Source organism: Panicum virgatum, unplaced genomic scaffold (assembly GCF_016808335.1).
Source record: "Panicum virgatum strain AP13 unplaced genomic scaffold, P.virgatum_v5 scaffold_4868, whole genome shotgun sequence".
NCBI classification, from domain to species: domain Eukaryota; kingdom Viridiplantae; phylum Streptophyta; class Magnoliopsida; order Poales; family Poaceae; genus Panicum; species Panicum virgatum.
The window spans coordinates 23,278-48,732 of record NW_024376440.1 but is presented as its reverse complement, the minus strand read 5'-3'; the positions used below and the strand labels follow the sequence as shown (position 1 = coordinate 48,732).

Sequence of the window (25,455 nt, the reverse complement as noted above, 5' to 3'; positions counted from 1 at the left end):
ATGAAGATACTGCATCATCTCTATACTTGCTAGATAACCAACACTTTGCTTCCCATTTCTTTTGCCTTTGGTAGAATTAGATCGATCTCCCAATGCTTATATATGTGGTGCCCCATAGTGATGAATGGAGCAAAAGCTAGGCAGAATTAGGAAGCATCAGCCCGGAATGACCCCAAGACTTATTTGCAGGAATCATAGCCAGCCAATAGAATTACTCTATGAATATAGCAGCGGTGACGCCATGGATCAAGGAAGAAGGTTTTGTCTTATCCCAGCAGCAATGAGAGCCTCTTTCTTCTCCTGATGTGAATACACAAACCCCTATAGCGTCCGACACCACTCGCATACCCTAAAAATTCTTGTTGTGGGGCAAGTGAAAGTACTTTGATATGCCCCAGTGGTCTTCGAACCTTGGTATTTCGAATCAGATTGATAGCTTTTTGAATGGCTGCGGTTCCGGGACTCTAGTCTTTAGTTCACAGGTTCTACATTAGGTTCACGAAACGGATACCTATCTACACTGCAAGCTTCTTCAACAGGTCATTGGACATCACCCTCACTTCTTCTAGCAGGAAAGCGCGTTAAGAGGTAAGATCGTACCTCAAGTCAAAGGGCCTCGTTATAGTTGGAGGCAACACAACACACGCTGAACAAACCTCAACTTGCCTATTTTGTGTAACTGGTTGAAACTACTAATTTCCAGTTCATCTTACGATGGTATACGGTGACGGGCCAACCTTCTATACTAGTGCATTCATAGGAGGACGAAGCAGGAATGCTTGTGATGCTTGCTGTAAGCTACTAGCTAGAGATGTGGACTTATTGCTTCTTCAATAGGGGGAAATGAAGTAAGTAATAGACCAAGGATGGATTTATTAGGCTTTTGCAAGGGTTAGCTAGCTTGGGATAGCCCCGGAGTGGCGGTAGAAGCACCGGAATAAAAAGTAGTTGTTGGTAAGTGAGTTGACACGAGGTTTCGGATATGATAACCGAGATAAGTAGACTCAAGTACAGTCAAAGCATTGGAAAGGAATAGGACTTTAGGCATATGGGCAACTGGCATTCAAAGATAGGTAGGTTTATTTAATAGGCATGCACGAGGTAAGCATATTGTTGAGAAGCAATTTTTGACAAGTAGGAGCTAGTAGTATAGGCAGGCATTTATGCTAGGCTTGTGAAACATAGGATAGGTATTCTAGCAATAAATGGAATATGAATCTGGATAGCTAGCTGGTATTTTCTAAAGGAAGGTATTTCAAAAGGGGGTTCTCCTTTTGGAAAGGAGCCGAAGACAAGTGGATACCGTTTACTAATAATAAGAGTAGACTAGGGCTTCCAAAGCTAGAGACAAAAGAAAAGGTAATTATTGAATCGGACTTGGCTTCTTTTCGGCATGGGCAAAGGTTTGGCAATTCCAACATTAGCAAAGGTTTAATCGGTTGACGGTATCCTTGGGGAAAGGCACCTGCTTTTAGCAATGGTTGTTATTGGCAAAAGGAACACTTTACTCGGCTTGTCTCTGCACTAGGCTGAACCAATTAGTCTTCCGTGTCAACTACTCATTTCTGTTTATCGATTTTCTATGCTTTCGTTCCTCAGATATCCCATTCCAATAGCTTTGAGGTGAAACGGCGCCTTAGGTTCCCCATATTTATGTCGGGCTGGAGAGAAGCAAGCTTTGGTCCTTTGCTCGCTTCGTTGAAAGGCTCAACATCCGCCTGGGATTGAATAAAGGCTGAATGCCTATGGGATCAGATGTTTTACTGGAAATTGGGGGGGGCATGATAGGAATATTTTCCTTTCGGATCTAGATACTAGAGGAAGAGATGGACGGTTATACCAGTTAGACCAGACCATTAGTCCTTGAAAACGGTGATGGAGGGGATGGAAGGTTCGCGCGAGTCTTTCACGCCCCACCAGATCCAATCGAAGCGGTAGCAGTGAGTGCGGAAGATTTAGAAACCGCTTTGAGAAAAAGTCTGATCTTTGAATGAGACTAGAGGTATTGGTACAAATGCGAGTACTTAGACTGGTGGAACTGGCACTAGCCTGGTAAGCATTATGACAAAGAGGGCAAAGCGGGCACTGGCTGTAAGGAATTAGGATTGGACAGAACCAACATCGAAAGCTACTCCAACGGAAATCGCCTTGGCTGGAAAGGATTACTTAAATACACAAATGGAATCAGCTGGATCGTATTCCCGAGCTCCCTAGTTGAAGCTATTCCTACTTTATTTAAAAAGAGATTGACTTCCGTGGAAGAAAGTTTTGATTTACCACGGCACTATTTCAATCTTCCATTTCGCCCTGGGCCACAGCCTAGCCTTGGTACTTAGTAAAGCGTAGCGATGCGCCAGGACCGTATTATATGATAATAGATGAATCCGTTGCCCTTGCTTGATTAGTTCCTGAATGTTTTTTACGAATACCGAGAATGCAGTTATAGAAAGTGCTACGGGGTGTCAGGTGCTTCCTCAGAGAAGGAGCAAAACGAAATTCAATTCAACCTGGAACTTTGACAACTACTCCCGATGCTTCTGCTCTCAGCTAATATCGATAACTCGCTTGAAGTATAAACTTTCTTTCATAATAAATTGATCTTAGACTGGTCTAGGGTTCGCCTTGTGATAAGATAGCCCTATCCCGGAAGTGATTCATCAATCAACATGAATTTTGGATATGTACAGCTTAAACTCCTCCCTTTCTGAAGAAGTTATGGCGCAGGTGCCCTTGAATTAAGACTTCCCTCCGCTCATTAGATCTGGACCGCTGGTGAATTTCTAGTCTAGAAAGATCTTTGCGAAACCGAATCAATTGCTTGGGTTCAAGTTCTTGTTTTTACATAGCTTAATCAAGAATTCCGCTAACACTACTCATTTCTTTGCTTACAACCTTAGCGGCCTTCATCTATTTCCCCCCGCCCGGAACTACATCCCATTTGATGCTCTCGCCACACTCAACAACCTACTACTCTTCTTACGCCTTGCTTCTTTCTGTCTCTTCGATGCTTGAGTCAGTACATAGAGAGAGAGTCAGATGGTGCTTTGACCCAGGTCAGAAAAAGCGTGTGTTATGCATCCGGAAAGAAAGGGGTGGAGAAGGTTCATTTATCAGGAATCTACTTGTTGCATAATGCACATGCCACAAACGAGAAAGTGGAAGCACACTCAGATGAAGAGGATGGTGAATTGATCAATAATCCCATGTCTTTTTTTGCTGAGAAATCTTGGATCAAGACATACAAGGCAGCATTGGTCAAACATAGGACTACCTAGGCTAGGTCATTCATTGCTTGGTCCGCTATATTCGTTTTGTCTTCTAGTTCTCCACAGGGACTTCCTACTACTCCGCCGAATCTCTCATCTGAGAAAGTAGGTCACCTGGGTCGGGTAAAGCAGCGTAGATAAGGCTGGAGTTTATGAACAAGTTGATGTCTACTAGGGCATTGACCGTACAAGCAGGTAAGTATAGGGCTCGGCTAGGAATTCGTTTATGCTTATATTTATAAGCTTTCTTCTCACTAGGTAGGGCGGGCAGTTGGTCTTATTGCCCTGCATCATATGAGAATGAGTTCTTCCACGAAATAGAGGTCGTCTATGGTCTTTGTGGCATTGATGGATAGTACTGGTCTGTTGTCAACAAATAGACTGGCTAGGTCACAGTCTGCTAAGTCTACTAGTGGGATATGAATATGCATTAGTAGTAGTTATTGCTGCCGGATTGGTATTAACAGTTGGTCAAGTCTAACGTAACGTTTTTTCAAGTAGAAGGATAGGGCATTAATTACCTGGGGTCGATAGGTACACCTTTATAATCAATTATTAGCACAAAGCTCTCATCTCACTTTTCATAGGTAGGCGAAAACTCTATAGTGATAGTGTATATTGGCTTTGATTCTTTCTATTGTTATGGGAAAGGCATATCCCCACCCAGTTCTTCTTCGTCTTAATTAATAACTCCTTCCTGAACTTCAAAGTACGATAGAAACTTACTTATATCTCGTAGGAAAACTAGAGAATGAGCCATCTCCATCTCGTAGAGAAACTAGAGAGGTGCTGGGCGCAGCTGAAAGGAAATCCAAGAAGAGTCCATGAAAGGCTAGCACGATTAGGATCCTTTGTAGGGTTTATCTCGGAAGAGAAGGCTATGAAGCGAACATCTCTTCTTTGGGAGAGAGGGGAAGATCTATGCAGGACACTTAACCCGTGCCGGAGGACTGCACACAGCTGGTACAACCTCGTGTGGTACATTTTACATGTTCTTACAAGTCCGATGGTACAGTTGACCTAGTATCGAATTATTATAGATTCCGTTGGCAGCCATTGCCCCCCTGCATGTCGTCTGACACGACCGAAACGAAACTTTACACCCCCTAGCAGCCCCCTGTCGGCATCGAAAACGGAGGGAAGTGCGCGTGCTGATGTTTAATCATGCGATGCCAATGATGTAAGCGCGGGCCCGCAGGTGCAGACAGGTTCGTCGGGGGTTATGCAAGCTTCAGAGGTGGGGGGTACGATTGTGGAAGATCGCGTGGAGGCAGGGGTTGGAGATGTGATGCAAGGGTGCGGGGAATTGGGTGGAAGGACAGTCGTTAATGTGGAGTCAGGTTTGACGGGCGTGAGGCAAGAAGTGGAGGGAAGTGGGATCTAGATTAGAAGAGATAAATACGATATTCCTGATCTGATACCCGCGGACGATCCCTAGCCTAGCTTGGCAATCCCTTGAAAATGCAATGCATTTTCCCTTGAGATGAAATTGCTTTTCGGTGGCAACTCAAAAAAAACTCTCAAATCAACTCACGCATATTCCCTTGCTTCTGTTAACTACGCATATCTCCTGTTTCTATACTTGCTAGCTAGCAACCTCTTATCACACAGAAAGCGTGACATGAATGCATACCCCCGTGTATACAACTCCTTACTATCTCTAATATACCGTTGCTTGTTCGGCGCATAGACCTATTATTATTATCGGTCAGGCTTTCCTTTTGAGCAGGTAGGAGTACTATGGTGATGAATGATTCCTTTCTTGATTCTGTGGTAGCAACTATGAGAGTGGAGAAGATCAAAGTTATGGACTTTCTTAATATGTCTAGGTTTCACGGTATTCTTATGATGAAACATATTATTGCCAATAGGCATGAATGAGTACTGAAGCTATTAAAGAGAAAAGTTTACGTTTATGAGTTTTCATTCCTTCCTTTGATATTGGTTTTGATGAGTGTGAGTAAAGAACTTAGCTTTTCAGAGCATAGACTCCCATACCAACTTCAACTCTACTTAGCTATGCCGAGACAGGCGGATGCACAACTGACTTCACTGAAACTATGCGAGTTGGTATCGACTTGACTTAAGCTTTCAATGCAAGTTCAGTATCGGACCTATCATAAGAATAAGTTTCATAAGTTCCTGAGCTTGGCTCTAGAAAAGAAAAGATTGTAGCTGCAACTTGAACTGGAGAACACAAAGCAACTGCTCCTACTAAGAATAAGAAAGCTGCTGACCCTGCAGAAGAAAGATTTGGTTTTGCCTTAGCTGCTTATAGTGCTGCTTTCCCAACAATACCAACTTAAACTTCAATCTAACAATTACCAACTGCTTACCCTCGGTAAATTAATTAGTCAGAAGTCCTATTTGGCGACGCTTGGCCTACTTCAACAACTGCTTAACTGAGCGAGGAGAACCATTCCAGCATGCGCAGCATGGTGTCGAGCCCAAACTTTTGACGAGGCTGATCATGACAGCGCCACCACATCACGTTTATGTTTCAATGGCGCCTAACCACACATCACTTTTCCACACATCACTTTTGAAATAGCCAGACTAAGTGAACATTAGCGATCTCCGACTTCCCGTTTCACAAATTAATGAAAGCATCCGCAGCTTGTCATCTTTTTGTATTGAGAACCATCCCTAATGCCACAATTGTTTAGAATCCACTCATACGATGATTTCAAACTAACTGGTGTTTTCTAATGAGCGTAGGTGGCTGAAGCTAGGATGTTCAATGTCTCTTGATTAACCTCACGGTCTCTTTTATCCCCTTTTCACGTGATTATCCAACCCGGTTTATTGTGACGAAAAGAGAATCAGACTTCTAGCTAAATCTCGTTCATGGAAGTGAAGAAAGCCGGTACGGTAAATTCTTCCCCGGAAGTAAACGAAGGCAGGGAACCATAGCTCATACCCATCAAAAGCATCCGCGATATTGATTAGAAACTATTCATAGCGTGCACGTTGGATTTGTTTATCCTAAATACCCACTCTTTCACGTTATATCTAATTAGGGCTCTTCTGCTTTGAAAAATGAATCTTCTGCTGGATCGCTCTCTAAAAAGAGTGTTCTGCTCTAAATAATTTCATGCGATAAGTAAAGGTTCCACTGCCTGAGAAAGTAGATAAATTCCTTCCTAACCTGGCTGAACAAGGTAGCCTGGTAAATAGATAGCTGAATTGGCTTGAAACAGATGAAAGTTATAGCAAATGAAAAAAAGGTATGTATTCGTGTAACTCGTACAGTAACAGCGACTGTTACAGCTTTCCTCACAGGAACTCGATCCCCGCCAGCAACTGTGTGGAACAGGATCTACTTTGACTGTAACATCATCTTATGCTTTTCGCTGCGCGCCTGTTGTATCCCGATGACCTGGTTTTTCAGTTGTTTCCCGATGACCCGATCTGCCGATCCCCCGATGTTTTGATCTCCTCTCTGTTCCGATGAACAGTGTAAGCTGCGACTCCGACCTGTACCTGTCCCTTTCCCTGTGAGTAGTACCTACTCCCTTAGTGATGTGTGAAAAGTGTATGGATACGTGTGTTTTTTAATATGTGAATTTTTCTATATTTCTCTGAGTGATCTCAGTGTCTTCGTTCTGGTAAGAGCCGCGGAAGACCAGAGCATTGAATGAGTGACCAGTCCTTGGCTGACCTGTGCTTCGTATGGTGTGTTTTACCTGAGTAGGGTAGACGAGTTTCAAAGACCTTAGTTAACGTACGAAAGTATGCCAAATGGAGCTCAGTCTCCCATTCAATCAAGCTAGCGCTCTAAGAAAGTTCTTTTTCGAGTGCTTGTGATTTCATCCTTTCCGAGTGAGTCTTCGGCCCTAAAGCTTTCGTAAGCTAAGGCGAGAGATTTCCTACTTTGACCACTGCTGTGACCGCTTTATGCAAGAGTTCCGGTATATGCAGCATGCACCCAGATAGCCAAAGAAGGAAGGAGCGGAAGGGATTAGTACTAATAGGCAAGGAAGTCGTCTGACTTGGGGCGTGAAATCCGATAACTCAAACTGGTCTGTTTCTTTACCTTAACCTACCCCGCGCGCGGCTTGAGTTTACTTCTTCTCCGCCTCATATATAGAGCTTTTTCATAGTTCACCTTGATTCTCTCATATCACTCCAAGTGCTACTCCCTGTTGGTTAGTCTTCCACGAACCCCTCAACGTGGCTTAGGACGAAAAAGAATGCGTACTTGGGTCGTGGTGAGAGTAGTATTTATGCGGCGGCGCACAGTGGTGCATTGAAGGGTGCTCGAGAGTCTGTGTCTCCTTTGAAACCGGCGAATATGACAAAATGAGTAAAGTAAAATCACCTATAGGAAGTACTTCTTCATCTCTTTAGAAGGCAAACAAACTTATAAGAAAAAAATCAATTTATGATGCAATAGCCGGTTGCGTTGTGTGCAGTCGCATAAAAGTAGGATTCCCCTCTCGATAAAAATCCTACCTTTGATTTTCCCTGTGTCCTAGGCTTTTGAGGTCAAGTAGTAAGTAGAGTAGCCAGGGTAAGCTGATAGACCTATTGCCATAGCTAGGGAAAAAAGTAAAGTATGTATAGAAGAGATGCATATTTCTACGAAGCAAGAGTAGCACCAGTGTAGTAATTCATGTCCAAGGTATAGAAAGAAGGTCCTGTAGTAGTAGCTGGGCAAGAGATGAGTTTATGCCAGGGATAGATAAAGAATAGGTGTTGTATTCGAAGTAGTAGTTTCAGAAGGGATAGGCACGGGTATGCAAAGATCGGTCTAGTAGGGCTTTGAACTAACATCAGCTCTTCTTTATACTCGGTAAACCCATTTACTGCTCCCGATGTTGCCCGATTGTTCTTATACCACATTTCTAAGTTGCACGGGCGGGCTACCAACTCACATTTTGACGGATCTAGATTGTGGTTGTGTTTTGCGATATCATGAAGTGTTTCGTATATTGTCGTAAGTGGAAAAGGCGCGCAGCGTTCTCGATCAGATCTCTTCCTGGGTTTGTCTCCGCTTTTCTTGGGCTTCACTAGTAAATTCTTCGTTTCATTGCTTGTCTCGTCTACGCCTGACAAGATAAGGTCAGAGTGCAATCGGTGCGTGCTTGGCCCGGACGTTAATCTGGCAATAAGACGCAGTATGCTTTTCTCAAATGGTTTGGAGTAAGAGGGAAAGGCGCGGAGTTCGGAGTGGAATCGGCTACCTCAGTGCTTGCCTACATCTCATGTGAAAAAGAAACTCGCTAACGCTCGGGCTTCAACTCCAAACTTGTAGCACTGGTCAACGTACTATTCCTCTTGGCTCTACTACTCTCAAAGAGCATTCAACAAAGAAGATAGCTCTCTAGATCCTATATAGCTAGCTACTCAAGATATAAGTGAATTTTCTTTTATTGCATAAGTAGAGCTGGGTCAGTTCAGGAATCTGCTTACGTTGTAGACTAGTGACTCGTTATCGTCAAGATGGTAAAGGCTGTCTTTTCTCGCTTCAAACCAGGGGCATAGTTTCTTCTTTAGGTAAGGCTCCTCTCTGGAATAAAATTTCATTGGCTCACTAGATACCGAGGCTGGTCAAGCCCAAACACGCAAATCGTAAACATCAAAATCCCTCGAATAAGAAATTTAAGAAATGTGATAGCTCGGTTTCTTCGTCAACATGGGAATCCGAAACAAAGACTAGCCTCTTCAACAAGGGAAGGCTATCTGCCTACATCCACTTACATGGGACTACCTCCTTCCAAACAAACACTCTGATCATCGGCTCAAAATCGATCTGTAGGCATAGGAGAATGAATCGGATAGGGCTACTACTTATTTTTAGGAGACTTACTTACGCGGTACACTTCCTTCCGTTCTCTTTCATCGGCGTTCTGGCTATCAAGTCAAAGTTCGTGAGAAAAAAAGCTGCCAGATGGAGGCAGGCTTCTGAGAAATAGAAAGTCTCTTTTCGCTACTCCTTACTAATAAAAAAGTTAAGATCCTTACGCGTACTCTATTCGGGAAGAATGATCTTCGGTAAAAAGAGAAAGAAGTCTTCAATTAAGCTGTATTAATCCCAGCTTACTCTGGCATTGAATGGTTCCCCTAACCCTTCTTGATCTGACAGTATTAAAATCCCCTACATTAAGCATTTGGTTTTTATGTATCCCAGCTCTTGCCAGAATCTCCTTTTTTTTCTTAACACTGTTGGCCCTCCTGTCAAACACCATTTCTCCCACTAGAGAAACTGAAAACTCCCCGACCCAAGAATCTAATAGAGTCACCTGAGACTCATCAACCGAAGAAGCAAAGGTGGTGACAGTGAAATAGGATCAGTCGAGCATATTCTAACCTCGGATTCTGAGTACGAAAGAAAGGGATTAAGGTCCGCCAAAACAAAAGACATACTGGGGATGCCGTTTCCTACTAATATCAAGGAATTGAGAGGCTACCCTCATTCAGCTTTCGCAGGCCCGGTTTGGAGTTTTGCTTGGCTTTTCTAGTGCTTCAAAAAGCAAATCTGGTTCGTGTGGGGCTAATGGAGAAAAGATGTACAGTGATGCAAAATGTCAAGGGCGCGCAGCGTGGGCATATTCTGAGGCAGTGAATGAGTCCGTTCAAGACTTCGATCCTATGCTTTCCTAATCTAGCGACTTTCGGATTATTCTTATTCCCGGTTGTGTGAAAAAAAGGAGCCCTTACTCATCTTAAACAAAAGGCTTAGCGCCCTCAACTTACCAATTTCACTATAGGCTGGCTCTTGGTGGAAAGGTTCAATTTCTGATTCTTTTCTTGGAGCTGCAGATGTAAAGAAGAATTGAATGCCGGCTATTGCTTGATCTTATCCCTAGTCTCTAGGCTGGCTGGCCATAAACAACCAACTACTGCATAAAGAACAGAAGGATAGGGCTGAAACGTGGCTAGAAATGCGGAAAGCAATCGATTGAATCCAACGTGAGTCAACAGCGGGGTCTATTAGTGCGTTACCGAGGGTGGTATCAAAGGCATAAAAGGGTTCGAAAGTCATAAGCCACGGCGCTAACACGCATCCATTTTCTTGCTAGATGCTGACCAATTGGTCATGAACATCGTAAGGCGTTGCTCTTCGCGAATCCCTGCCGTAGTATCAGCTACCCCTACTCGCTTAAAGCCCTTTACCGATTCCACAATGGTTTCCCTTTTACATCTTGTAAGTCACAGCCTCCTTACCCAGCGAGTGAATGAACGAGCCAATAAACTGGTGATCGGTCCATTTACTATTTATTATTTACTATTTATTATAGTCTATGACGGAAGATCGTCTCTTCGCACATGAGATGCGTACTTTGTGGTTGGCCAGGATAAGCAAAGCCTACATCATCTAGGACTTGCCATTGAAAATCCACCTTTCTATTCGGTCATCAACAGCTCGGGTCCATTTAGCTTCGGTGACCAGATAGATCCATCATCTTCGAGGAGGAGGAAAGTCCAATACGCGTTATGGAAGACTAGGGATTGCTAATCCGCCCACGCGGGAAGCCTTCTCCCTCTCAGGCTCAAGAGTCAAGATAGCCCGCCCTAAACAAGAAGCAGCTTATTCTTTCTACTATGGCGGATAAAGCAAACCAAAATGCGCAACGGCTTTCGCGCTAGTTGCTCCATCCGTTGCTTGTTTGGTTTCGATGCATAAATCAACCTCTCGTTCAGGCGGTAATCCTGGTAGAGTCTCATGGAAGACGTCGGTAAATTCTGACACCACTGGAATAGATGATAGGTTCTTGACCTCCGATTTCGTCTGCATGGCTGATACAAGGTAGGCGGTACAACCTGACTCGATTAGATGCTGTGCCTGTAAAGCTGAGATTGTCGTGATTCGATCACCAACTTGTCTGAATTGCAATGAAAATGGCTTAGTCCCCGGTTTCTGGAATGTCACCTTCCTGCGAATCAATCGTGGCATGATGCATAGTCAACCATTCCAAGCCCAGCATCATATCGTCCTGCTTTTGCAACTATTGGGTCTACTCTTAGCTCTCGTCCTGCAATCTGTATCTTAAGGTATGAACACCTCAATTCCTGAATGAAGAATTCAAAGGTTCCGATCAACATTGTTTTTCCACTCTCTATTGTCGCCAGCCCACATCTTTTGACCCAAGCTTTAGATGATACTGAGTGACTGCATCCAGTATCAATCAGTACGTAAGCAAAGCACCCAGAAATATTGAAGATACCTGCTATCAGTTCTGTGGCCACGGTAGTGTCATCTGTCTGATCTAGTCTGTCGATTGGTCCCCCAGCCTCGCTGTGATGTGCCTGAACTGTGACTCGCGCGCCTCCTCTGCCTCCAAATCTCACGTCCCGCTGAGAGATGGGACCTCCACGACCTCTCGGCTGTTGTGTACCGCCACCTCTCGCCACTACTCCCTGTGTCATCGGTTTGGTTCGGTCTCCAAGCATGAGTTTTGAATTTGGCTTGGGACACTCCCTAGCGAAATGACCGAGCCCACCACAATTGTAACAACATTCTTCCTGTAGCAAGTTGACTCATGATGTCCCCCTTGACAATATCGACACCAAACCTTCTCGTAATTCACAACGCCAGAATTTGGCTTAGCTGGATTTGCTGATGGCGGGGAATTCATTGACTGACTTGGCCTTGATTGATGATCCATCAACTCGTGGCTTTACATTGAGAACAAAGCTTTGCTGACCCTTGCTAGGCTCATATGACTCCACTCGTAGCGCATCATCAGATCCACTAGTCTCACTGTACCAGGAAGGTCGATTATTTGGGATGAAGCCCTTCCAGATATTGCCGTCGCAAGCGGAAGTCATCTGCCACAATGTCGGGAGCATACCTCATCAAGTTGTCGCATTTCATATTGTAGTCCTGAACAGTACCACTCCCTTGTTTTAGGCTAACGAATTGCTGTCGAAGCGCTTCCCGAGACATAACATCTAAATACTGATCATTGAATTCTCGCTCGAACCACGCCCAAGGAATGGTTGGATTTGAACCATCATTATCTCCATTATGTCTCTTCTTTGCCTCCTGCCACCAGAAAGGAGCATGGAAACATGAGAAGCAAAGAAAGAATGAACATATGGGCGTTAAGCATTGTGAAGAGTTTTTTATTTAGTTAAATAGCTGGGAATAAGGCTTACCTTTCGTAAGTCCAATATGCGAGTAAGAACATGTGCGGGGATAGGCATATGTTTGAGGATATGGAGGAAATAGAACGATTTCACTAATTGTTTCGTCTGGGTCGTCTTTTATTTTTTTTACTTATTTTCACTCACTACTTTTTTCTATTTTCTTTTGTCTATCGAAACAGCCTAGGATTTTACCTAGTCAGCTTATGCTTCATTTCCTTCGATTTCTTCTTTCGATATGAGCGAGCTTACCCAAAACCTATACTTTAATGATCTAGTAGCCCTATTCACATATGCCTATTTCTCTAAACCTAGTCCTATTACTGCCATATCTCTCCCGGTGCTCGCTTATCCCTATTCCGTGCATACCTGTCTCTTGCATACATAACTGAACTTTCCCATGCCCACTGAATGCCTATCTGTGAATCCCTTTCCATGAATGCCACTCTTAGGCTATTGAAACCATATCTCGCCTATTTTTAGTAGCTTACTCGTTCATACCTAGCACCTGTTTCTCAACGTTACACATACCTTGAATGCCAACCAACAACTTGTTGACCTAACCAGATGCCTATACCGGTCGGTGCTTCTTTCAAGGGACAACCTCTGCTCGTGGTTCATATCTTGCTAGCTCTGTCCCAAGCTCCTCTTTCTAGTAGCCCTACTAAACCTATGAGTTGACTCGTACATACTCACTTATTCTTTACTTATCTTATCTGTGACTGCATATTCCTAGCATTGACCTATTCAATATGTCTCTATTGGCTAAACAATAGCCCTTGTAAAAACAACTATACCTGTCTCTGCCCGTGAAAACGAAAAAACAAATCAACTACGGCTCCCTCAACGTACTCACTTGTTGACCTATCCAGCTTATCCAACTACTTGACCTAAACCATATGGATATACCGGTACTGCACCGTTACGCAAAAATGAACTCCTTTTTATAGTGGGCCTATGTCTTGTATCCGTTACTTGGTCGTTCAAATCACACAACCCATACCTAACTCCTGTTTAGAAACCTGTGCTTGCCAGCTTATCCTTTTTAGAAATATGCCTATTCCTTTCCCTGAGCAAGGTATATAGAGGTAGTCACTCATTGCCAGAACTACTACTAAATGCCAATGCTAGTGCTAAGCTTCAAGTACTACTCTGAAATCTTATGCATAGGAAATCCTATCTATATAGATAGTGGTTTCGTTACCCTCAAGTCACTCAATAAACTCTTTCCTACTTTCGTTAGACTTCTATCGGGTAGCTGCTTACACCTACTTTCCTATTATCTATTGCAGCTACTCCCTATGTTTCCTATTTTTGCGGCTACCTCCCTAGTGAGTGAGTCCTCCCACCCAAGCTAGAAACCTATACCCAAGTTAACTCCTTTCTACTATTTGTTTTTGTTCTTATACTGATTGCTGTTTTTCACTGTCAAAACTCCTATTCATGCTTAGCGCCCTGGGTATCCTTTGAAACTAGGCCGGCTATCAATAGTTGGATATGAAGTAAGTGAAGAGCGAAGCGAAAGAAAAAAGGGTTTCTAATATTTCAGTGAATAAGCCTGAAAGAAATTGCACTTGTTGAGATGGGACAGGTCAGTTTGAACTTTCTTTGAACCCGCTAATTTGCAATTTTTGATTCTTCATACTGGCAGTGTTTCAAAGGAGGATTACCTTGACTTAGGTCTGCCTCCGGCCTAAATGAAATCAACCTAAGTGAAATGGAGTCTCTATCGTTCCGCTGCAAGAGTTTACTATGAGACTTCATACACCTTAAAGTTCATAGAACGAAAAGAAGTTTTTTGGAGGCCCTTATCCTCATTACGCCTAGCATTGAGTGGGCTGGATATTTACCTTATCAACTAGCAAATCAATAGGGGTTCTATTTGATTAGGCACCTGAATCGGACTGAACCGACTGTTTGTCAGGCTACTGTTCTCCTATTCTTTCGAATCCATGAAGTAAGACATTGATTTTGCAATAAGGTCAATTATGTCCATTGCATAATAAGTTCCCTTGAAAAGCATTGGCGCACGTGTAAGCGAGTTGCTCTACCGAACTGAGCTATAGCCCTTGTCAGAGATATCTTAACATATAGATAATTTCTTGTCAAGATGAATATTCTCTAATGCCAGAGGATATCCCTTTGATCCGTTTACTATATAACATAAACATACCAATAACGAAGCGGTATTGCTTAAAAAAAGGATTCTATCTATAATCGATTCTTTGACCGGCTTTGGTCGAGCAACCACTACATTTCTGAAACGGCTACTGCCTACATAACTTATCTTCCTCTTTTCAAGGAAGTAAGTATCAGACCATATGTAGTTCTTTGCCTCGTTAGACACTAGAAAACGAATGAGATTTGAAGATATTTTATGAAAATCCAATTTAAATCCGGTTACACTTGTTGGTCACTTAAGGCCGACTTTCTTCTCTAAGAAATTCTAGAAATTCGGCACACTTCATTGCGGCCCTCTCCGAATCCGCCTTTCGGATGTGACCCACTTACTTACCCGTCCATAAAAGGAAGATTTCTGTTGGTGGAATTCCAGGCTTCTTTTGATTCGGCTCAGCCTTTCAGGGCATAAGCAGTCTTTCCAGTTAAGGGCAGCCCCCGTTAGATCGGAGGGGGTTTCATTAGCGAAGGACTCCCCATTATCTATTGCGATGTTCTGCAATAGATCAGATATCTCTTGCTTAAGTTGCAAAGCTTTCTCGAGCCTTCTCTCTTCATTATTTGTGAGAGGGCGTTCTTCGCGCTGGAAGTTCTCAGTGGGTGTCGGTGAAGGCTCGAGGACGGCGTTCCCTAAGGGATCAACTGCTTTCTTGAATAGGAAATCAAATGAACTGAGGAATCATAAAACATCATCTAAACTGCAAATACAAACTACAAGTAGGCAGACACCATCACAATTCAACCGCATTTATTTTATATGAGCATTTTACAATAACAGATCACTCATACGTTGAGATATCAATTAAGCTACTGGTTCTCTTATATTAGCTTGTTTTCCAGCATAGTGTAACTTGAATTCTTTGACTTATAGCCAATCATAGCGATACACTTATCCACCTAGCAATTTATTAAGGCTTTATCAAGCAAGTAATGAAAGCTATATACATTGGTTTCACAGCAGGATGAAAATGGCAAACCATGCAAGGCAAATAAAGGTACGGGGCAAGCCAAAAACAGCAAGCAACTAGAAACGAACTGAAATGAATGAAACTAACGAAGGAAACACTACATACGCTAGAGCATGCAAAATACATGGAGCCATGGAGATTGCGTCTCACCTCGATGAAGTTGGAGCAGAGCCGTCCGCCGACTCCGCGACCGATAGAATTCTGATCCAGCCGGTGTGTCTTCTCGAATGTGTAGAACCGACTTTGAAACCCGCGTCCTCGCTGAGGAGTGCCTACGTACTTTCTTCATAGAAGAAAGATCAGGGTTGCTTTCGTAGTTCTTTTTTTATCCTCCCCCCTTCTCCATTTAACGTCTGTTATCCTCCTCCCTTCTCCATTTAACGTCAGTTAGTTAGTAGCTTGACTTGATTCAATGGATCCAATTCCTCCATTGAAGGATCATTAAGTTCTAAATTAATTAATTCATTTTTTTTTAGGGTATCAATCCTATCATTGAGGAATCTTTTATAATATTTACTATTTCGTCCATGTTGCCGCAAACTATCAAGAATCATACTCAACATACTTGGATCATATTCTTTACCGCTTTGCGGGTTTCGGATTGTATTTCCAGAGGTATCATCTTGCCAAAGTATTTGGCCATTAACTGGGCCAGTTAAACGTCTAAGTTCTTCCAGTATGCTCTCTTTTTTTTCATAAATCTCATTTGTTAAGTCTAGAAATTCCTCCGGGCTCAAGGACCCAAAAAAAGCTTCCTCTGGGCTCAAGGACCCATGCAATTGAGTTAAGTTGAAAAATATTCTGTCTTTGGCACTCAGAGGCTGCTCGGGAGCAGCTGCTGGGGCCGGTGGAGCAGCAGCTGCTCCTGCTGCTCCATCGGGGTTGCCCGCTGGAGCAGCAGGAGCAGCTGCTGGGGCCGGTGGAGCAGCAGGAGCAGCAGGTCCCGCTGGAACCGGGTTGTTAGGGGCAACCTCCCCCCTTTCCGGAGAGTGGAAAGGGGGGATCTCTTGTATGGGCGAGAGGGCGTTCCAGTCCTCGTCCTCCATATGGAGGACGGTGGGCTCTTCCTCCTTAAGGGCTGTTTCGCCCTCGGAGCAGGAGGGACTTTCTTTATCCATTCCTCCCAGGGTCGCTCTGCGGGCCTCCTGAAATCCCTCGAAGAGGGACTGGAGTAGAAAAAGTACCCATGTCATGACAACATTCAAGAGGTCCTTGAGTAGCTTCGGAAAGAGCTCCTTGAGTAGCTCCAGAAAGAGCTCCGTGACCCCCGGAAAAAGCCAAAGAAGGAGACCTACAACAGCTACGGAAAATACAAAAAGAATAGTGATTTTCCTCCTTTTTCCCAAATAGCCGACGACCCAGGAAAGGAGGATTTTACATTTTAAATAAAAAAGGAAAAAGGTATTTTTAAACCTATTCCCCCCTTTTGGGTCAGAGGCAGAGGCTAGGTACCTCCCGCCCCCGGACCTAGTACCCGCTTCACTTGCTGTGATTCTTGGCCGTTCAAGAATCACTGTTTTCGTGATCGAATGACGAAATAGATATATGAACTGTATAGTATCATTTGCTGGGATGGGATAAGTGATTCTTTTATTGGATTCCCATGGGATCGTAGAATCAACTAAGGATGCAATCGGTATTTGTGATCGATTAGCTTCCAGTATGACCGATGACTTTCTATCTGGATTCGGAATAACCACACAATCAGGTTGTTGGTTCAACCCAAAATGGATTTTCTTCTTTCTTGAACGGAATTTCTTAGGATTAGCATAAGAATTGGTCAAAAAAGCCCCGATCTTCCATTGAGAATCATTGATACAGCTCCCCATTTTTTCCATTATCGAATATATCATTTTTTCCATTATCAAATATATAAAGAAATGATTAGTCTTTAAAAAGAAGGAACGGCCATTTTGACGAATGAGAGATCCTATAAAATGAAGAGCGTTTCGTAAACAAATCAGTGTCTTGTCTGAATCGAGAATAGCAATTCCATTTCTGGAACCACGGATATAGACTTTAAAATGGTGAGCAGCTACCCGACGGCCGAGATGTGCATTCGTACAAAGTAATTTTGTACAGACAGTTGAAAGGATTGTCATTTCCGGTTTTCGTTTCCGGAGATACAGGTGGTAAGTTAGAAATGAAAATAGGTTAGCTGCTGATCTTCTAACCACTCAGAGTCAGAGTAAACATCAAAGAAAGGTGATTGATGACATAACCAGTAGTGGGAACTTCACTCTACTAGGTAACTAACCTATAAACTATACGCCGATTCTCGAGAAGCTGCTCTCCTTCCTGAACTATCATCTCTCTTTGCTTAACTTTGAATAGGCCGGCCACATAGGCATGAGTGGATTTCTTTTCTTTTATTGGATTTTTAGGCCTAGGGAAATAGGTATATGGGATGGGCTGGGGATAGGAAATGAACAAGCTTGGTACTAGGGCAGGGCTCCCACTGGGTGGGACGGAACCCTATGGGACAAAGGATCACTTCACTACGCTTCCTTAAATGTCTTCGCTGAATCGCTCCTTTAGTAGAGTGGCTTTACGCTTACACTCGAGCTGCTCAACCTAGGCACCCTGGATATTAAGCTTTGGGCCGCAACCTAAACACGTGTTTAAGTTAGTCGCTCTGCCCCTTACTTATTAGTATTATTCTAGCCCACCAGCATCAACTGAAAATAGAGTATATTTCCTTGCCCGGGCCGATCAAGCAATTCAACGCGGGTGTGAGTGAAGGAAGGATCCTAGCTTGTAGTTTCACGAGATGAAGCCAAGGAAGACATTCATCTTTTTCTATGTCATTTACCATTTGCATGGAAAGCAAAGGAATGATGAGAGTAAGCTGCTTTCTTGACGGATGCAGAAGATGGGGAATATTACCTCTTTGGAGATAGGAAGTCTACTGGAAGCTATTGCTTTTAATAAAGCCATCTCGGGTGGTGCTCCCTTCGTCCGCCCTAAGTCAATAAGTAGGATCCCTTCGTAAGCTAGCTATTCCCCTTCGCCCAATACCACCCTGAAATGCAAGAACTGTGTGGGGATAAAGCGGGGATTTGGCCCTGTCAATCGATATTGGACATCGAAGTGTACCTACACGAAAAGCGCCGCAGCCTTTAAGCATTTTATGATGGCAAAGCCAACAAAGCCATGGGGAACCTTTATCCCTACCCTCGAGGTACGAGGAAGGTACGTGATGAGCGGTATGTATCTAACCTTTCAAAGCCTATTGCCACCTACGGTGAAAAAGCCAATTCCTGGGCTTGCCAATCATTAGGGGCATTGAGCCAGCCAAACATCCGGAATCACATAGAAAAGAAAGAATGGAGGTTGATATATCTAAAAAACCCACTGAATCTCTACCTTCAATACGAATACCGTAGGTCTAAAGCATACCACTCAACCGGACAGGGACAGGCCGCCCAAAAGGACATTTATGTTGATTTATGGCAAAAGAGAAAGAGTTCTCATTCTTTTTCATCAACGAAATTACTAGAGGACTAGAGTTGTGACAATTCCGAGAGTAGGACCTTCACTTAACATAGTTGCAGCTCCGAAGAGGAAAAGGCTATGAAAATTAGGCATGGAAGCCAAGAAGAGTGGTTCTTCACGAGATCAAACTATGGCTAGGAAGCCAGGGAATCAGCAGGTATAGAAAGGGTAGGACTGTGACTAAGCGGAAGCATTCCCTTTCGATTGCCTAAAGGCTAGTTCTGGTCACTGGCTTAGCAACGAAGAAGGATACTCCTGGGACTTTTTCAAGACTACTCTTTTTGGCTTATTTTATACAGCCTGCTTCTTTCAAAGAGACTACATCAAGCACAAGAAAGACCTTCTTCCCACCTCCACGAGTTGATTTTGTAGAAAACTCGGGTTTCCGATAGTCAAAGTGGTTTCTATAAAAGAAGAGAAACATTCGATAGTGATCTTTTCAATACTGCAATCATTGTAGAAATCCATCCAAAGAAAAACGATCTTTTACTCTCTTCTCATTGTAAACAATCCGCGCAATGGTAGTTTTCCCGAGCCCACCTTGACCCACTATTGGTAGGGCCGAAACGACTTTCCCTTGGTGATTCTCTGAAAATAATAAAGGAATTCCCTCCTCGCTGCGCGCCTTCTCTCTACCGAGAACATTCTTATCAACTACGGTAGTAGGAGCAAGGAGACTGGATTTCATGCTGATTACTCTTTCTATCGCTTTCTCCGCAGGGTGCACTTTTCCCAAGTCTCATCTCCTATCCGGCCGGCTGCACACTCTGAGAGTTCTTTCTACGGCAAGTCTATATTCAGAATCTCAGGTTAATTCAGGATATGAATTAAGCTGATCGTTTTACGTTCTGTTGGTGGGGGAGTAACAGTCTAATCCACGTCCCATTAGGTATTCCATCAGAATATTATAGGTCTTTACAAGACATTCTTTCCTCCATAGAACTCTCATGGTGATAGAGCTGTTCTCTATAAGATTATCGGTCCAACTCTACTAGTCTCGTTGTCCAGTAGGGGTTTCCGCTAAACACATCGCAGCATGTACTGAATCTTCCTCAATCATCACTCATCCTCTGCGTATACCGAGATAACTTACACATGTCAAGTAGTTCAAGGTTTCGTACCAGAGTTGGATTACTGGATACTATCTTAGTATGGATTCTGACGATACTTTTTATTTATTATCAAAGCCTCGAGCTTAGTATATATACCAGAAAAGAAATTTACTTGTGACACCGTGAGATTGGTTGGTCTATTCAAGACTCATGACTCAAGTCTCCCTTTAGCGTCTTAAGTACCATTAATAATTATGCGTTTGGGGCATCCATTCTGTATTTACTGTTTCTGTGGTTCAGTAATTTAGATCTGAATCCATTCACACCGACACGTTAGATACAACCATGTTACTATTATCCAGTTCATTCTGAGACCACGCAGTCCACACCGAACAGCATACAACTGTATGATGACTGTATAATTAACTCTGTTTAGTACTGATATAGGGCTTGGCTCGACTTGAACCATACCCGTATACGCTCCAGTTAGGACTGAGCCTGCTATTATCTTTCCCAATAGGCGGCTAATTGGGGTAAATTCATTCTGGTGCGCTACCAGGCGCGTGCGTCTTCCTCAGACATTTACTGAGTCTACTGCATTACTGGTATAGTCATCTGCTGACTGGTTCACGGACCCTTCTCAAAGGTTTTTACCGCTAACTGGACAAATAAGGATTCCCTAATTTTTAATGTCCATCTGCTTATCATGGCAATCACCTTATTTGGCACATCGCCCTGAATCTTGCCCATATCTCCTTGAACTAGGATTCGGCCTGTTAGCCTAGCTAGCCGAATAATGGTAGGGGATCTGTCTTCATATATCCTGCTATGCTTCCAAGATTTAGCCTTTTGCTGCGCCCTTCTTTAAATGGAAAGCTCGGAAGGTTTGGATATGATGAAGAAGAATAGTAGTTCCGATAACAACGATGCAGATTTTCTTTATGTTCTGCCTCCTTTGACTCATAAACCCTTTACTTCCCACCCTTCCTTATTGTTATTCGCGGATTACACTCCTAGGAAACTAGAAAGAATCTAGCAAGGATTCCAGAGACATTCCGACAACCTCCCTCGAACAAGTTGAGTTATTGAACGTTCCTTACTCTCACTTCGGTACTAAGTTCCTTTAGAGCTGCCTCTTTGCTCCGAACCTTTTCATATAGCCCGCCCCTGCCTGATCGATATCCCCTTACAACTAACTTATAGTTAAAGCCTTAGGAATAGGAAGAGAAGGTAGGGATTGCTTGGATACAACTAGAAAATCTACGAATCGTAGTCCTCGTACGTCATATTCTTCTTTGCCTTCGCTCGCTAGGAATATCATCGCTATCGATGTTCCGGATAGGAAGCATATGAACAGAATCTAGGGACTTGCCAACCCCGAAACGAGAAGTGGATTTGCCTGGGGTATTTAATTCCTTTTTGCAAGGAAGGAGCAGCTATTGGATTTTGAAAGGAATCCGTAGCCGTAGCTTTGCTTTGGTTATGCGATTTGGTACCGCTCGTCTCGTAGTACTAGCTTCGTAGGCTTCGTACGTGAAAATGCCTACTTCAATGTTGAACTAAGAACTCGACCTACTATAGTTTCCTTGTCTACTGACCAACATGGCCTTGCCTGCCGCGAATCTCCATTCCAAGCTTGCTGGCTCTATTCTGACGCTTGCTTGTTTTTGACAAGTTCCGGTCTTTCTCTCTCTGCTACTCCGTGTCTACTACCTTACCAACTACTTTTTATGGCCTGTGCTTCTTCAAATCATATACTTGCCTAATATGCCTAGCTTGTAAACAACTTCCTACGCAAAACCCATGAACTACTCACCTGTCCGATTCTGGTACTTATCCTCCCCAGATGCCTACCTTATAATATGCCATACACAATAAATAAGATACTAGGTCCACGGCCCAGTTTACTGCCTATCGTCTATTTCGACTCCCAGTGAGTAACTACAGCAAGAATAGGATGCGCCGGCACGCGCACCGGCTTTCGCGCTAGCGCTCAATCCGAGCGAGTAACTACTAATGTTACGAGCACAAAAAGCTTGTTTGTTACGAACGAAAAGACTAACCTTGAACTGGAATGTCCACAAGATCTGGTAATCTTCTCTTAATTTCCTAACTCACCGGCATCACATCAAAGTTGGCATGCACGTCATGGTTTCAATTCTTGGTTTTAAATGGATAACCGTCCATACCTTAATATGGTGGGTTATGGTTAGTTGTTCTCTTTCTTTGATGCAACTTTCTTGAGAATTCTTTTCTATGTTCAATGATGTTAAAAAGAAAAGTGGTTTTTCGGCCAAAAGATACCCCGCGCTTTACTATTGAAATGCGATTCGTGCAACCTAACATGGATCACTTTATGTTCCGAGATCTTTATTACTTTTTTCAAAGAAACAGTATATGAAAGAAAATAAGTATGAGTCGTTTACGCTAGAAAAGACAGATTGCGAGACACCATGTCTTAATTTAGACAATTATCTCAGGGTTCATAACAGAGTCCGCCACTCGTGGTCTGAAGATAGGCCGGGACTCTTCCCACTGTGATCTTGTAAAAGGCCCAAGGCTATTACTAGTTAGAAGGAGGGCACATTGCTGTTTTGCGACTTTACTGAATGATGAGCCATTACTGTTTAGCGTCCTAACTGAAGGGTTGTATCGGTATTCGTTCTTGAATCAGTGACTGATAGTAAGGGCTAGTGATCAATCCATACTAGTGGACTTTTCGTATAGTAAGCAACTCTCTCTACTCCCCACACAAGAGACTCAGGGCCTAGCTCAGCAAAAGACAAGGAGAAAAAGAAGCAGGGTGAAGACATATGGCTTTAGGTACTCTTCGTGAATTGCTTTATTCCAGTTCTAGTTTCCGCTCTTCTTTCTTTCCCTCTTTTTTAAAGGTTCTCTCCTTTCTTCCCTTACTCTAGCTATTTGCTGATTTAGCAAGGACTCCTACTCCTGGGGAACTACTGATTGGTTAGAGCGTGGGCTTGAAATATACCTTTATTCCCGCCTGGAAACCTGGGATTGGAAATCCAATCTCTAGCTCTTGAAAAAAGGGATTAGAAGGTAGACCAACTACTACAAGAAAGGGCACGAGGAGATAGAAATAGGGGTACTTACGTAACTCTATCACGTCATTTGTCAAGTTTTCTTCTAATTAAGACTTTTCACGACTTATAATTCCATTCTTACTATAGGCGGCACGCGAACTTACTTTTCATGAAATATACCGGACTGCTTTGCCTACAACACGGTGGTACTATTCCATACATACAAGGGAATTACTTACTCACTCTCCCGGTTAGCGGCGGAGTCATAGGCTTACTATCCTCTTCCACTATTACCATGGCTTCTTTTGGTCTAACCGGACCACCCCGACGAATAACCAGAACGATGAGTGCCCACGTCCCAAAGATAAAGTAGCTAGAAACGGAAATCCTCGTATTTCTTTTACTACAAAACGAGGAAAAAGGCTCGTGCTCATACGTATGGATACAAAGACTCTAAGAAATCTTATACACCCGAGACAACGTTATAAGTTCAAGCATATCTCGCCCGAGACTTTACCTAGTCAGATGCCACGAATCAAGCTTTTCCTGATCTTGCCTATTGCTTTGCTCTATTTGGCTATGAATTCCCAATCACTAGACTTCTTTATCGTCTTTGCCTATCACTACCTTGGCTAGCCTATACTTGTTATTGCTCACCTCAACCTGGGCTTACTACTTTAGCTCTTTTTTTCGATTTTCATATATGGGTTGTTCAAAGATTGAACCACACATTACAACACAAAGGGCTGTGCAAGCTATTGAGGTTGGATTACACAATACAATACAAGAAAGGTGTGGAGAATAGGGCAGCTGATGCATTGTCCAGAAAAGACAAAATTGAAGGGTTTTCTTAACCCCCCTTCAATTTTTGTTCTAAAGGTTGGTATTCTGTCTTTTTCCTTTTATGATGTGTTAGTGTGTGTATGTACTTTCTGTTCAATCCAGTCGCTCCAGATCCGCCTGAGACAAAGCCTATAAGATCGTTATTAAGTAATGAATTTGCAAATAGAGAACTATAGGAATCCATCCAATTCTCGTTCTACAACAAGAAGAAGATCCATGAACTGGAACGGATGGAAGATAGCACTAGAAGTCAAAGAAATATTGAAAGGTGCGAAGCAATCACATCGCAACAAATAGGTATGTATTACTTTTAGTTTATCGCGGAACTCCACTGGACACCGACCTCCTAAAACTGACCTCTCTGCTAATTCGAACCGAGGCTTACTGCCGCTTGGTACTATACTTCTTCCTGCCAGACTCTTTCAATACCCAGCCCTCTTAAGTGTTTTCAAACTTGGCTAGTTTCTTCGAGAATGGAAGCTTTGTCCTACGGCCTGCAAATTCTTCTGCTCCTAAAGGAAGTTTCTGACCCAGCTTTAGATGATAGAGGATTTGACAAAGAGACCTCTTCCTGCCATACTGATCGACTATTCTCTTGAAATGCCATCTCATCCTTCGGCCTAGCTTTTTCATTTCTTCCTTATTGGAGAATTCAAACTGTTTCAAAAGTTTGGTACAAAGTATATACCAACTTTCCTGGCTTCCCTAGAGGTTGTATTAAAGCCGGCTTGCCTAACAGCCTGCTCTTCTTTCCCAGACGAGCGAGACGGATTGTGGATTGAGTTTGAGTTCTTTTGCCGCTTGCGATTGATTAAGTTACATTACCTGCTGCACCGAGCATTGATTTGAACGAATTAATTACCAGACTTATTGGGGAGTGTGTACGACTTAGTGGAGTGTTTCCTTTTTAATAGAATCAGAGCAGAGGATTGAATCGCATGAATGGGTTGAGCATTTTCATAGATATACCCTTTTTCTTAGGCATCGATTCTAGGATTGAAGAAAGGGGAGATTTCCCACACTTTGAAAGATTCACCTATTGGGTGGGGCGTGTTTGAATTACCTACCCGGGATTTTTCATATTAACTGTAGCTAGGGAATTGACTGACTCTGATTAATATCTTTGTCTAGCATTTCCAAATTGCCTCAAGACTGATACAGATTTTACGGAGTTAATTACCACAGGGCGGCTTGCCCTAAGAGTATAGTTAAGTGGGTCAATTCCCAGAACAGACAGGGTTTAGTCAGTTCATTGACTAGTAAATGACTTGATCCACTCATTAGCATTGAGTGTTGTCTGTAATTTACTATATTATATAATGTAGTAGTGATGAGCACTTTTACCAGAAAGAGTTGACTGAGTTAATGGATTAGCTTGTTGGCTAATCTGAATCGACTTACTTAAGTGTGGTGTTACCAGGCTTGGAAAGAAAACTTCTTTATGTGTTTGATTTCCCTAATTTACTGGTTGGCCACTCAAATACCTGCCAAGCATTCCCAATCTCTGTTTTTGTCA

General features: G+C 43.1%; 1 protein-coding gene across 2 annotated transcripts; it reads right to left on the bottom strand.

Moving 5' to 3' along the window:
- Positions 1 to 12,529: 12,529 nt before the first annotated feature.
- LOC120694312 lies at positions 12,530 to 25,219 on the bottom strand. Of its 2 annotated transcripts, none has more exons than XM_039977460.1 (2): positions 16,437 to 25,219; positions 12,530 to 16,364 (listed from the first exon to the last, which is right to left on the bottom strand). In XM_039977460.1, the coding sequence occupies exons 1-2, from the start codon at positions 17,605 to 17,607 to the stop codon at positions 15,889 to 15,891; spliced, it is 1,647 nt and encodes a 548-aa protein (XP_039833394.1). In that variant the 5' UTR covers positions 17,608 to 25,219; the 3' UTR covers positions 12,530 to 15,888. The 2 variants fall into 2 exon arrangements, with proteins under 2 accessions (XP_039833394.1, XP_039833393.1); XM_039977459.1 differs by having other exon boundaries at positions 12,530 to 16,334; positions 16,407 to 25,218.
- Between the last annotated feature and the right edge of the window lie 236 nt (positions 25,220 to 25,455).

What these genes read in the sequence shown, in the direction of transcription:
- LOC120694312 (XM_039977460.1), bottom strand. Translation starts at nt 17,607, where the DNA reads ATGACAATCCTTTCAACTGTCTGTACAAAATTACTTTGTACGAATGCA. An exon ending in TCCAGCGGGACCTGCTGCTC is followed by an intron (nt 16,365 to 16,436) that starts CTGCTGCTCCAC and finishes CAGCAGGAGCAG; the next exon opens with CTGCTGCTCCACCGGCCCCA.